This window comes from Jatropha curcas, chromosome 2 (assembly GCF_041381405.1).
Source record: "Jatropha curcas cultivar XTBG-Jc1 chromosome 2, XTBG_Jcur_1.0, whole genome shotgun sequence".
NCBI classification, from domain to species: domain Eukaryota; kingdom Viridiplantae; phylum Streptophyta; class Magnoliopsida; order Malpighiales; family Euphorbiaceae; genus Jatropha; species Jatropha curcas.
This window is the reverse complement of record NC_143152.1, coordinates 16113078-16126503: the sequence shown is the minus strand read 5'-3', so window position 1 is coordinate 16126503 and position 13426 is coordinate 16113078. Positions and strand designations below refer to the sequence as shown.

The window sequence follows — 13426 nt, the reverse complement described above, 5'->3', positions numbered from 1 at the left end:
GATTTACAGGAAAGTCTGATTCAATTAACTTTCCCTTGTCTTGATTCTTCTTGCGACCTATTGTGATAATTAACTCAAGCTCTTCAAAGGGAACTTGAAAACCTTGGACCTCGTTAGAGAGAGAGCTCCAGATCTCTGTGTTTGAGTGAAATTCTGACTTCGCTTTTTATTATTCTAACTGTCCTTTAAATAGGACTAGACTTGCTACATGAATTGGAAACTTATAAATTAGGCTCCTTAAAAATAGAGATGAATGCAACTCCTATACTAAAGGAGAGTAGACAACTTGAATTAAAATATTAATCCTAAAGTGACAGCCAAGCCCTAAACAACAGCCAAAATTAATTGCCTTTCCTAACATAGGATCGGCCCACAAAGGCATCCACAACATAATCCATGTGTGCCACTTTTAATGGGACAGATGGAGTAATACATATCACAAACATCACAAGCTTGTGCTTTAGATTATTAAAGAAGCTCAGTAGTCTTAACACATGACTCACCACTATTATGACCACACAAAAGGAAATTCCATATATTATTGACCACACAAAGGCTTATCTTTAGGTAGAATCCTAGCCTAGACAAAAGTATATTTCATATTTTTATATCAATCTCTTTGAATACAAATATTCCTAAGCAAGAATTCTGAGGAGAATTATAATCGACATACCTGTGGTCATCCAAAGCTTGGAAACTTGAAGTATCCTCGAGGTTGAAACGAGGATAGAATTTCCTTGAATCTTCTGGATCTCTAATAAGAACTATATTCTACAAATGCAATAAAACATATCAGAAGCCAAGTATTGGGACAAGTTAGACGAATCCAGAAATCAAGAAAAAAAAAACTTAAGGATCCAGTACAACAAATATCTTATCATATTACATAATCATAGAAACTAAATTTGTTTTTTACACTACAATACCTTCAAAAGATCAAATAGATCATTGCGAATCTTGTCCTCACTCTCCAACAACATGGACTTCTCTGAAAAGGTCTTCAACTTGGAAGCGATTTTTTTCTCTGTATTACAGTCCTCTTTGAACTAAAATATATCAAGGGAAAGCCAAGTCAGTCTACTCAGTTTAATATTTCATGCAAAATTAGAACACTTACATTAATATGGAATAAGACAAATCTGATGCAAATTCAGTTAAGGAAATAAGAACTAAGGACACCCTTTCATGGATATTAAAATATGTTGTTTAATTGAAGGATATGATGCTCTCTACCCTTAACTGGGGCATAGCAAATTCTCCATCTCAGACCAATATCAATGGGACTACAACTGTAGAATAGCAGATTTGTCACCACATTCACACTCCCACATCAGTGGAATATAATTAGATATCAAATAATGCACTTAATCTTGCATGATGACTAAATGATATTTAAGCAGTGACCCTGATCTCTCATTTCCTTAAATCAAAGGATGATGATAAGTCTCAAGATGACGACGCATAATTGTGAAGTTTCCCATAAATGATTTATGCGGATGGAATAACGTATCCTAACCCAATACTTAACTAGAAGTATGAACCAAAAATATCAAAGTGAAAGAAAGGACGCCGCAAAAATTAACTATATTTGATAATTTCGAGTAGCGAGTTCAATGAAGAACTGTCGAGGATTCACCTCTCTTGAATTCAATTGCATAAAACACATAAATTGTTATCCACATATCCTACAACACTTGAAAGCCAAGTATTTATATGCTGAGAAATTCTAAAAACTAATTAAAACGTAAAGCACAGTTCATCCAGGCCCAATTATGCTCATTAAAACATAAAACTAAGTGGAAGACTTAAAATCCACATGTTTGGATCATGTTAATTAGACTCAGATCTTCTTTCAATCCCATCTCTTCACTTAGGAACTTGTAGATCCTTATGATCACCATATGCTTGCTGATTTCTATCACTTGACGCACATCAATAGGCTTATGTCAATAATGAGGGGAGACACAAGTTGAATTCCAATCAGAAAATGCTTACAGCAATCATCAACATTAACAAATCATTTTTCTCCAACCTCAAAACTGGTCAGTGGACATACATACACTCCAAGAGATCCCTAATAGTGTGACGTTGCTAACAGCCTAAAACATTACGAGCTATGAGGGGCAAAAAGGAAAAGAAATCTAAGTAGCTGCAAGAATGACAATGAAATTAATTTTTCTTAAATCTAGAAGTTTATGTTAAGGCTGAATCCATCAGTTGTAAAGTTGAGCACTGTAGATTTAATGTGGGAAAATATTTTTCTGTATTTGATTCATCAATAGGGACACATATATATACACATACAAGATACTATAAACCTATTAAGAATCTAACTCCTAATAGAGTTCTATTTACAACTCCTAATAGAGTTCTATTTACAACTAATCCTTAACACTCCCCCTCAAGTTGGAGCATAGATATTAATCATGCCTAACTTGTTACAAAGATAGTCAACCCGGGGTCCGTTTAGAGCTTTTGTAAAGATATCCCCTAACTGTTCACTTGTTTTAACGTGTCCTGTAGAGATAACACCCTGTTGTATCTTTTCACGAATGAAATAACAATCAATCTCGATATGTTTTGTTCGTTCATGGAATACTGGATTTGATGCAATGTGAAGAGCAGCTTGATTATCACACCATAACTTTGCAGGCAAGGATGACTTGAAGCCAATTTCCTCTAACAACTGACGAATCCAAATTAATTCACAAGCAGATTGTGCCATAGCTCGATATTCTGATTCAGCACTCGATCGTGAAACTACATTTTGTTTCTTGCTCCTCCATGATATCAAGTTTCCACCTACAAAGACACAATATCCTGAAGTTGATCTTCTATCAACCTTCGAACCTGCCCAATCCGCATCTGAAAAACATTCAATGTTCAAATGCCTATGATTACTGTAAAGCAGGCCACGACCTGGATTACCTTTCAAGTAGCACAAAATCTGTCCCAAAGCTTCCCAATGGATAACAGTAGGAGAAGACATAAACTGGCTCAAGACGCTCACAGAGTAAGCAATATCTGGACGTGTTACGGTAAGATAATTCAATTTGCCCACTAACCTTCTATACATCTCAGGATCATCAAATAGCTCACTACCAATTGAAAGTTGCATATTTGGAGTCATTGGAGCACTGCGTGGCTTGGCACCCAACTTTCCGGTTTCCTTCAGTAAGTCAAGGACATACTTCCTTTGAGATAAGAAGATGCCTCTCTTACACCTAGATACTTCAATACCCAAAAAATACTTCAACAAGCCTAAGTCTTTTGTCTGGAACTGGGTCTGGAGAAATGATTTGAGTGATGTAATGCCGGCTGAATCACTCCCTGTAATAACAATGTCATCAACATAAACCACAAGTAGAATCAAACCAGTCTTAGTACTTCTGAAAAATACAGAATGATCAGAAGTACTCTTCTGCATGCCAAATTGATGTACCACATTGCAAAATCTACCAAACCAAGCTCGAGGACTCTGTTTTAGGCCATAAAGAGATTTTCGAAGTTTACACACTTTACCCGACTCCCCCTGAGCAACAAAGCCTGGTGGTTGCTCCATGTAAACTTCCTCCTGAAGATCCCCATGAAGAAAGGCATTCTTAACGTCCAGCTGATGTAAAGGCCAGTCAAAAGTAGCTGCTAATGAAATAAATAAACGAACAGAAGACAATTTGGCAACAGGAGAAAAAGTATCAGAATAATCAAGGCCATAGATCTGAAAATAACCCTTTGCAACTAATCGAGCCTTGAGACGAGCAACAGTCCCATCAGGATTCACTTTAACGGTGAAAACCCACTTACAACCAATAGCTTTCTTACCTGCCGAGAGAGGCACAAGATCCCAAGTACCATTAGTATCTAAGGCAGCCATCTCCTCTTTCATTGCTGCACACCAACCAAGATGGGACAAGGCTTGGACAACAGTTTTAGGAATAGAGACAGAGTCTAAGTTACTTACAAAACAACGAGATGAAGAAGAAAGATGATCATAACTAACAAAAGAGGAAATAGGGTAGGTACACTTGCGTTTACCTTTTCTAAGAGCAATGGGAAGGTCAAGGTCTGACTGGGGAGTGGATGGCACAGGCTCAGGTTGAGTGGAGAGAACCGGATCTTCTGTTGAAACGGCAGGTGGAGGAAGTGAGTCAAGAGTTCCTGGTCTCCTGGAATAAACCTGTTCAAAACGAGGGCGTGTAGATTCTGGTGCAGGAGCGGGAATAGGAGCAGCAGACACTGGAGTAGGAGCAGGAGCAAGGTCAGGAATACGAGCAGGAGCAGGAGAGTTATGAACTTGCTGGATAGCATAGACTAAAAGGTCATCATCCTCCCTCTCACTCTTATATATAGAAGAAGGAAAAAATGGAGTATTCTCAAAAAATGTGACATCTGCAGAAATAAGATAACGGTCAAGATCGGGAGAGAAACAACGATACCCTTTTTGATGCCGAGAATACCCAAGGAAAACACAACGAAGGGACTTTGGATCTAATTTGGAAACCTGTGGACGAACATCACGAACAAAACAAGTACAACCAAAAATACGAGGTTCAATGGGGAATAGAAGTTTAGAAGGAAACAAGACATTATAAGGAATTGCACCATTAAGCACAGAAGAAGGCATGCGATTAATCAAAAAACATGCAGTAGAGACAGCATCAGCCCAAAAATGTTTAGGGACTTTCATTTGGAATAAAAGTGCCCTAGCAACTTTAAGAAGATGTCGATTCTTTCTTTCTGCAACCCCATTTTGAGAAGGAGTATCAACACAAGATGTTTGATGGAGAATACCATTTTGTGACATATAAGATTGGAAGGAACTAGATAGGTATTCTTTAGCATTATCACTGTGCAATATGCGAACAGAAGTATTAAATTGAGTTTTAATTTCAGCACAAAAAGAACAGAAAATAGAGAATATCTCAGAACGAGTTTTCATTAAAAATAACCAAGTAACACGAGAATAATCATCCACAAAAGTTACAAAATACCGAAAGCCAGTTTTAGAAATAACAGGACATGGACCCCAAACATCAGAATGAACTAACTCAAAAGGGGATGAAACCCGTTTATTGACTCGAGGAACTAAAGGTAAACGATGATGTTTGGCAAATTGACAAGATTCACATTCTAAACTTGATAAAGACTGAAACTGCGGACACAACTTCTTTAAAGTAGACAATGATGGATGACCCAAACGACAATGAACCTCAAGAGGAGATAGAGCACCAGCACAAGCCAGAGATAATGAAACGTGTTCATCCAGAAGATAAAGGCCACCAGACTCACGTCCTCTACCAATAATCCGCTTCGTCAAAAGATCCTGAAACACACAATATGTAGGATAAAATTTGACACAACAATTCAGCATACGAGTAATTTTGCTAACAGATAATAGATTAAACGAAAAACGAGGCAAACAAAAAACAGAAGACAATGGAAGAGATGGAATGGGATTGGCAGTGCCAATACATTTGACAGGAGATGTGGACCCATCAGCTAGAGTAACATGACGATTAAATTGTTTAGGTTCTTTTAATGAGGATAAGAGACTAGGGTTACCTGTCATGTGATCGGTGCAACCAGAATCAATGACCCACTCTGATGAGGTAGACATAAGACAAGAAGGAGGAGTACCTGAGTTGGCAGCAGCAGCAATTGAGGAATTAGTAGACTTAGAGGAACGGTATCTAGAGAGCTCAGCATACTCCGCAGCAGAAATTGTTACATTGTTGTCAGAAGAAGTAACTGCATAATCTTGATGTGCCATATTTACCCTTGGTGGCTTATTTATTAGTTTCTTGCAATACCGTTTAGTGTGACCAGGTTCATGACAATAATGACAGATAAGAATGCTTGTCTCCCGAGTGATTGGTCCATTACCACGGTTATTTCCTCCTCTTCCTCTGTTTCCTGGCTGTCTAGCTACCTGATTATGACTCACAAGGGCACTATTATCAGAAGGGGAAGGTGTATGAGAACCTTCAGTACGGAGCAATCTAGCAAAAGTCTCCTGAAGAGAGGTAACATCACTGCCTGAAAGAACTTGTGATTTGGCAGTTTCAAAAACTGGAGCAAGACCTGCAAGAAAACTCATTACAGCCATTTGTTCTCGCTGCGTTTGTTGAACCTTAACATCGGGACTAAAAGGCAATAAAACATTAAGTTCCTCGTAAATCTTTTTAAATTCCATGAAATAAGCTGTAAGGGTCATATCTCGCTGGTTAGCCCGATAAAATCCTTTGCAGACCTCATACATACGAGACAGATTACCTTTTCCCGAATACAAGAATTCAAGATATTCCATTAATTCTTTAACAAACTCACAATGATTGATTAATCCAACCACTTCACTGTCAATAGAATTGCGAATCAGTAGGAATAACTTAGCATCTTCCCTGAGCCAACGTTGCCTAGTGTCATCAGTTGGTGGATCATCAATTAAATGATCATCTTTTTCAACGCTTCGCAAATAAACTCGAATTGTCTTACTCCAATCTAAATAATTAGTTCCTTTCAATTTATGTTCTGTGATCTTATTCATTGCTGGGATTAATTCAGTAATAGTAGTTTTAGAATCTGTAGTTGGAGGATCCATTATTAACAAAAACTAAACACCCTACCAGCAACCCAGAAAGAGATCCAAAAAAAAAAAAAAAATAGCCTTTCAAAAGCAAACAGGAGCAAACAGTAACCTGAAAACGCCAAATTGACAAAAACTGAGAACGCCCCTACCAAAACTTCGCCGGATCGGAAAAACAACCACCTGAGTAGATTGCTGAAGTTGAAACGAAGCCAGAGAACTATTTCCGATCGCCGGAAATATCCGGACGCGCCGCCACGCGCCGGCGCGTGGTACTGTAGCAGAAACACAAAAGCGGCGCGTGGGGCCCACGCGCAGGGAATCCGGTGACCGGATTTGGAGGGAACGCCGATCGGCAGCTGGGGAACCTTCTGAGGTAGGTGGTGAGACAAAACGGTGACCCTAGAACTGTCACCGAGACCGACAGCCGCTGGACAGCCGCTGGAATTTCAACGCAAATGGAAAAAAAAAGGTTTAACGAGCCAAAGGCTCTGATACCATGTAGATTTAATGTGGGAAAATATTTTTCTGTATTTGATTCATCAATAGGGACACATATATATACACATACAAGATACTATAAACCTATTAAGAATCTAACTCCTAATAGAGTTCTATTTACAACTAATCCTTAACAAGCACTAACAATATTCTGAAATTCAGAAGCATGAAAGCGATAGCGTGCAGCATATTGGACTGGCTAGTGGCTACCCAAAAATAGTTATTATTCAAACGATTCCAGAAGATCAAGATTCAAAGTAAGCCAGAGACCAAAATTGACCAACCATGACTAGGTGATTATGAGGACAAGTTAAACATTGGAAGTAATCAACCAAAATATTATATAGGTCCTCACCTCATACCGACCCTTCTGAAGTTCATTAAGAAAATTTGAGGCAATAAAAATCCATGAAGCTCCAAAAGTTTCCTGAAATGGGAAGGAAAATACATACAAGCAAAGAACAGATTCACTACATCTAATTTACCATAGGGAAAGTGTAATTAAGTTGATATTCCTTGGAGGAAACCAGAATACAAAGGACAAGGAAAACTCAGTACCTGCAAAAATTCCTGTCGTATGTATGGGCGGCTCAAGCGATCGAAGTCCCAAATTCCCTCTCTTTCAAGCTCTTCCTAAAATAAAAAATTTATTTCTGTTCATATTACCAAAAGAAAATGAAGAGGAACTTGCTCTTGTAGGCTTGCTAACAGTATTACTATCCCCAGTAGCAAGCTGCAGCTATGCTTCTGTATCATCTACCACTTATTGTTCTTTATAAGTAATAAAAGGAGAATGCCACTGTACCTGACTTAGAGGGATAGATGGTCTGAATTTTCCAACTAGACCAGTCAGACAATGCTCTGGAAGTTCCCAGATCCTAAAGAAACCCAATATATGATCAATCCTGTATGCTGTAAAGTATTTGGCCATCTGTTATAGAATCAAAGAAATTATTCTTCAAAATAAAAAACAAAAATAAAAAAAAAAAAAAAATTAGAGCAATTGAATGCTATTTCAAAATAAAGATAGGATGAAAACAGATCACAAGAAGAGTACAAAACCTGTGTCAAACGAGCTCGCCACCAGGCATAGTTGTCTTTTGACATTTCCTCCCAGTTATAAGTGGGAAAGCCCCAATTTTGTCCATTTTTGGCAAAGTAGTCCGGAGGTGCTCCAGTAGATGTGTTCATGCGAAATAGATTTGGATAGACCCAAGTATCCACACTGTTTCTGTCAACACCAATAGGCAAATCTCCTTTCAACACTACTCCTTTTTTTCTTGCATACTCTGCCGCTTCTGACAACTGTATATTCATATGGTTTTCTTTTATGGTCAGTGAAACTGACAATAGTTCATGGTGAAGTACAGATGATTCACAAATATAATCAACTTACTTGCAAATGTAAATGGAACTGGATATAGTAATGGAAGCAAATTATGTCATAGTGCAAGCTATCTTTTGAGACAAGTTTCTCAATCTGTAAAAAATCATCTATTGCAGTCAGATCTTGAAGAATATTACCTTATTTGAAAAATATATAAAACAAATTCCATATGTGAACAAGAACAACATTTAAAAACTACCAAAGAGCTTAAGCAACTCCAGCTAATTTAAATGTTAACCAAAAAGAATTATATGAACAAGAATAACATTTAATTAATGACAATCAATCTCAACTCGGTTGAAAACAACCAAAGAGCTACTTACCCTTTCCTTGGAATAATGAGAAAAACGACCCCATTGGCTGTGATCTGATGTTTCAAAGAAGTCTCGCAAAAAGCAGAAGGCCGCATAGGGTTTTAGCCAACCCTTTAATCATGTAAAATGCAAGTCAGAAAAACAATTTTGGTATAAAAGAGTACAATAGAAAATATCAACAAACTTTCAAATAAGACATACAAGAATTAAATTAAAGTGAAGATATTAAGCTTTTTTAATCATAATAATGTTATAGACAGGAATTAAAAATCCACAGGAATTAATAATGTTATAAGACCTCATTCTCTAAGAAATATTGCTGAAAGGAACTAGAGTCAAGTATCAAACTCTTCTCTCGGGCAAAAACTTTCTTGGCAATTGAAAGTTTAGCAGCCATAGTAGCCTCATAATCAACATCCTGCACAAATTCCAAATTTTAATATATTAACACAAGGAGAAGTGCATCTGCTAAAACACATTCTTAATTCCACATTCAGAACTGATCACTAGTATTTATTTTTAGAAGAACTAGAACTTGTCAAAAAAATGTGTAAGATTTCTTCCACAACTTCCTACCATCGAAGACCTGAGGAACTAAACTAGATATTCAATCTGCCCACTTTAAATGGTAGCAGAAGCCAAAAGTTAGCTCTTTGGCTCATTGACTGCACAAACATCATCAGAACAAATTAGATTCTTTATTTACATACAACTTGAGCAACCAACAGAAAAACCTCTATTCATCCAAACCGTTATGAGACACATCATTTCTATATTCTGAACAAGAAAATAATTACCATGAGCAAAAAGCTCTCACTCATGCACATATGACATTAGTAACTACATCAGAAAAGAGGCACTCTAGTGAATGCATTTCTTTTTATTTCCCCTTCCCACATGTTTTTTCTATCAATTTCCGCAAAAACACTCAAATAAAAGTTCTATGCCCAATGATCTACTTATGTAGAGCCTTCAGCAACAAAAATGACCAACTAGCACTTCGTTCTTGCTTGAGTTGTTTTGTACATAGACGAATTCTATGATTTAGCATACTCAATTTCATTTTCATTAGTAATACAGCAAATTTTTTTTAAACCTACTATAAAACAAGATACGACTTTTTTTTCCACAAAGAAATGCATGCAAAATATCTAGTTCAGTTTTTCTATTAGTTTTGCTTTCCAATATTTTTGTAATGGCATAATTTTTTAGAAAAACAAATAACAGCTCTACCTGGTAATGGTATCTAACCCCATTAAAGAAGATGGATTGCAATAAAAAATATTCCATTTGTCGACAAATAATAGTCAGTATTTCCTTTTGGGAATATTCAAAAAGAAAAAATATACTTTCTTTTTACGTTATGTTAAAAGGCCAAGAAATCAAAAGGTTATTTTGTCAATAATACCCTCCAACTTTTAAGATAGAAGTCAACAAGCCAAAAGGTTATTTTTGTTGACTTGTATTATTTTGGTGTATCAATTTAGAAGGATTTCTTGCTAATTTCTTTTTATATAGTTTTCAGTTATGTGCCTTAGCATAGGATCGCGTTATGGTTCTAGAGGCTGAAGGGTTAGATTTTGGTGAAGGTAAGGTTGAGTGTGGTTTAGGGTTTTTGCTTCTTCTACCTATGGTCACGGCTTGATTCAATTAAAGAGAGAACTCAAATCCCTGAGTAAGAAGTACTCAACTTTTTTGTAAATTCTGCTTGATTTTTATTGAACAAAACAACTGCAATATATACATCCGTGGAGGATAAACAAACTCCTAAACTTAAGGAAAATGGGAAAAGTGGAGGTATACCCTCCTACAACTAAGGAATCAAAAATACATTAAAAAAACATAACAAAATCAGGAATAAATGGCTGAGTGGCTTCCTAATTATCAGTGCATGACTTCTGCCTTTTAAGAAGTGTCAAAAAAAAATGGGGTTCGAGACATCGCTTTCCCATGTGTGAACCGTTTATAAACTGTAACATTTTCCTATTCTAGGTTTTAGTATATATAACAAACTGATGTATAAGCTTTTGTATAAAACATAACAATAAAGTTTTCTTGTTTCTTTTGCCTCTCTCTTTCAACATGGTATCAGAACCAAGTCAGGCCTGATAAACCTTTCTTCTTATTAACTATTATTGAGAAACAGAGGCTTGTGTTTTTTAAGAACAAATCTACTGAGTTCAAGGTTCATGGTCTTCTAGGAGGGCATTGTTGACACCGCCTAGCCAGAACCCTTCACTAGTCACCAATTAGTGACCGCCAAAAAGAATTTTTCTGAAATCCTCGTCAATGGCCTCCAAGCACTGTCATCACCTCTAGGCTTCTGATACACTTGGCGTGACACCTCTCACTCACTTTCTGGGGTCCTTTCCCAGTGATCACACTAGACAACTCATCAAACTCCGACAATCTCCCTTAATTATTGTTTGTCACCTGGGTTTCTCTTTTTTCACACCTAAAGAAAAATTTCAACCTTAAGGTACAATTTTTACGTGTTAAAGAGAAAATTATTAAAATGATGGGTAAGAATCTGTCATTGCTCAGTCCCATAAAACTAGATAGAACCAATTATCTTGCATGGCCAAGACCGTATCTTTTATTCATCCAAGCTACCAAACCACAAGGATACCCCACTGGTGATAAACTGAAACCAGAAGCCGCAAATCCACCTATCAGCAATGGGAATCTAAGAATCCTTTGGTCATGTCATGGTTTGTTAATTAATATCACAGTACAAAAATAACTGATCAACCATCATCTCTGCAACTAGCTCATAAAAAATGAATGCAGCGAGTACCCTCTATTTCTCAGGTTGTAAAAATGAGAAAACTAAAGGGAAAGTTTGCATTTTAAAGAAAGCATTATATGGATTGAAGTAGTCACCCAGTGCATGGTTTGACAAATTCAGTAAGGCCATGATCTCATTCAGGTATTACTAGAGTAATAACAATCATATCGTGTTTATTAAACACTGTAATGGTAAGATCACATTACCAATTATCTAAGTTGCTGATATGGTTGTAACTGCAGATAATAAGGAGGAGAATGCACGCCTAAAGAAATTATTGATTCAAGAGTTTGAAACTAAGGATTTTGTGTGTGTGTGTGTGTGTGTGTGTGTGTGTGTGCTCGTGCGTGTGTGTGTGTTGGGTTGCTATTGCATGTTTGCAAGAGACAAGTTGAAAAGGAGAAACAGCCAGAGAGATTGGTAACACGGGATATGAGTTGAGGGAAGATATGTATACTTTAATGCAAAGGATTATTGTTGAACCAGGACTCAAGGATAAAGCAGTGAACACGAAAAGTATTGGTGATGGGATAATTTCCTTAAAACTAGTTTTGGCAAAGGAGACAATCAACATCATTATTGCCGATGCTCCTCAAGTAGGATTAGATGGAGCATCTGGAGCTAAGTTGGGGAACGATATGTATACTTTAATGCAAAGGATTCTAAGTGAGCAAAATCCTCATCATAGGGGATGTACATGGACATGTACGTAGAGGTTGTAACGGCTTTGACTTAATAGCTGCCTCTATAACAGCCTTAATTGGCTGCCTTAATTACAGGGCATCAATCCCATAATTACAGCCATGTGTCTCTAATTATAGCCCTAAATTATTGCCTTAATTACAACCATGTGGTCCCCTAAGCCCTAAGTTACTGCCTTAACTGCAGCATTCTAACAATCGGCATTTCATAGGTTTCTTAAAACTTACTCATGTGACCTCAGAAAATCAACTCACTGATATGTTTACTAAAAGACTTAACAGAAAACAGTTTCATAATTTAGTTTGCGTGTTGAGCATGTAAAACATCTATGCACCAACTTGAGGAGGAGTATTAAATTGTATTATTTTGGTGAAGAAGAAGCATGAGAGGAAATATTAACTTGATTATTCCCTCAAGAATTGGGGATATAAATAGTACTACATACGTACAATATAGGTAACTAATCAAGGATCCCAAATAATCTGCTAATGATATGCTAATTATAGCTCCTAATCTCAGCAGCTAATTACAACTAATTACAGCTAATTACAGCTAAATACAGCAGCTAATCATAACACTCCCACTCAAGCTGGAGCATACATGTTGTATGTTCCTAGCTTGCCACAAATGTATTCAATTCGAGGTCCTCATAAAGATTTGGTCAGTATATCTGCCTGGTCAGTATATTTGCCAATTGATCATTCGAACTGACAAAGGAAGTAGATATGCATCCTGACTCAATCTTTTGTCTGATGAAATGACAATCGATCTCAATATGTTTCGTTCTTTCATAAAACATTGGATTTGAGGCAATATGGAGTGCTGCTTGATTGTCACATATCAGTGTCATCTGTTTTATTTCTCCACACTTCAACTCTTGAAGAAGGTGCTTGAGCCAAACAAGTTCACAAGTGGCTAAGGCCATGGCTCGATACTCTGCTTCTGCACTTGACCTAGCCACAACATCCTGCTTTTTACTTTTCCATAATATCAAATTTCCTCCAATCATGATACAATAACCAGAAGTGGACCGTCTGTCAGAGGGAGAACCTGCCCAATCTGCATCTGAATAGCCAACCACTTGTGAATGACCCTTGTTCTCATATAACAGACCTTGCCCAGGAGTTCCTTTGATATATCTCAGAATGCGA

The 13426-nt window shown here is 37.1% G+C and overlaps 1 protein-coding gene across 2 annotated transcripts in view; it reads right to left on the bottom strand.

Moving 5' to 3' along the window:
• The window catches only part of DPE2 (disproportionating enzyme 2), a 39990-nt gene that overhangs the window by 12400 nt on the left and 14164 nt on the right, over positions 1-13426 (bottom strand). For both annotated transcript variants that reach the window (XM_089718603.1, XM_089718604.1), the window contains 9 exons: positions 9084-9203; positions 8795-8896; positions 8481-8564; positions 8147-8389; positions 7890-8015; positions 7643-7717; positions 7440-7511; positions 927-1046; positions 674-771 (listed from right to left, as the gene is read on the bottom strand). In XM_089718603.1, coding sequence (XP_089574729.1) covers positions 674-771; positions 927-1046; positions 7440-7511; positions 7643-7717; positions 7890-8015; positions 8147-8389; positions 8481-8564; positions 8795-8896; positions 9084-9203 — 1040 coding nt within the window. The remainder of the gene's footprint in view (positions 1-673; positions 772-926; positions 1047-7439; positions 7512-7642; positions 7718-7889; positions 8016-8146; positions 8390-8480; positions 8565-8794; positions 8897-9083; positions 9204-13426) is intronic.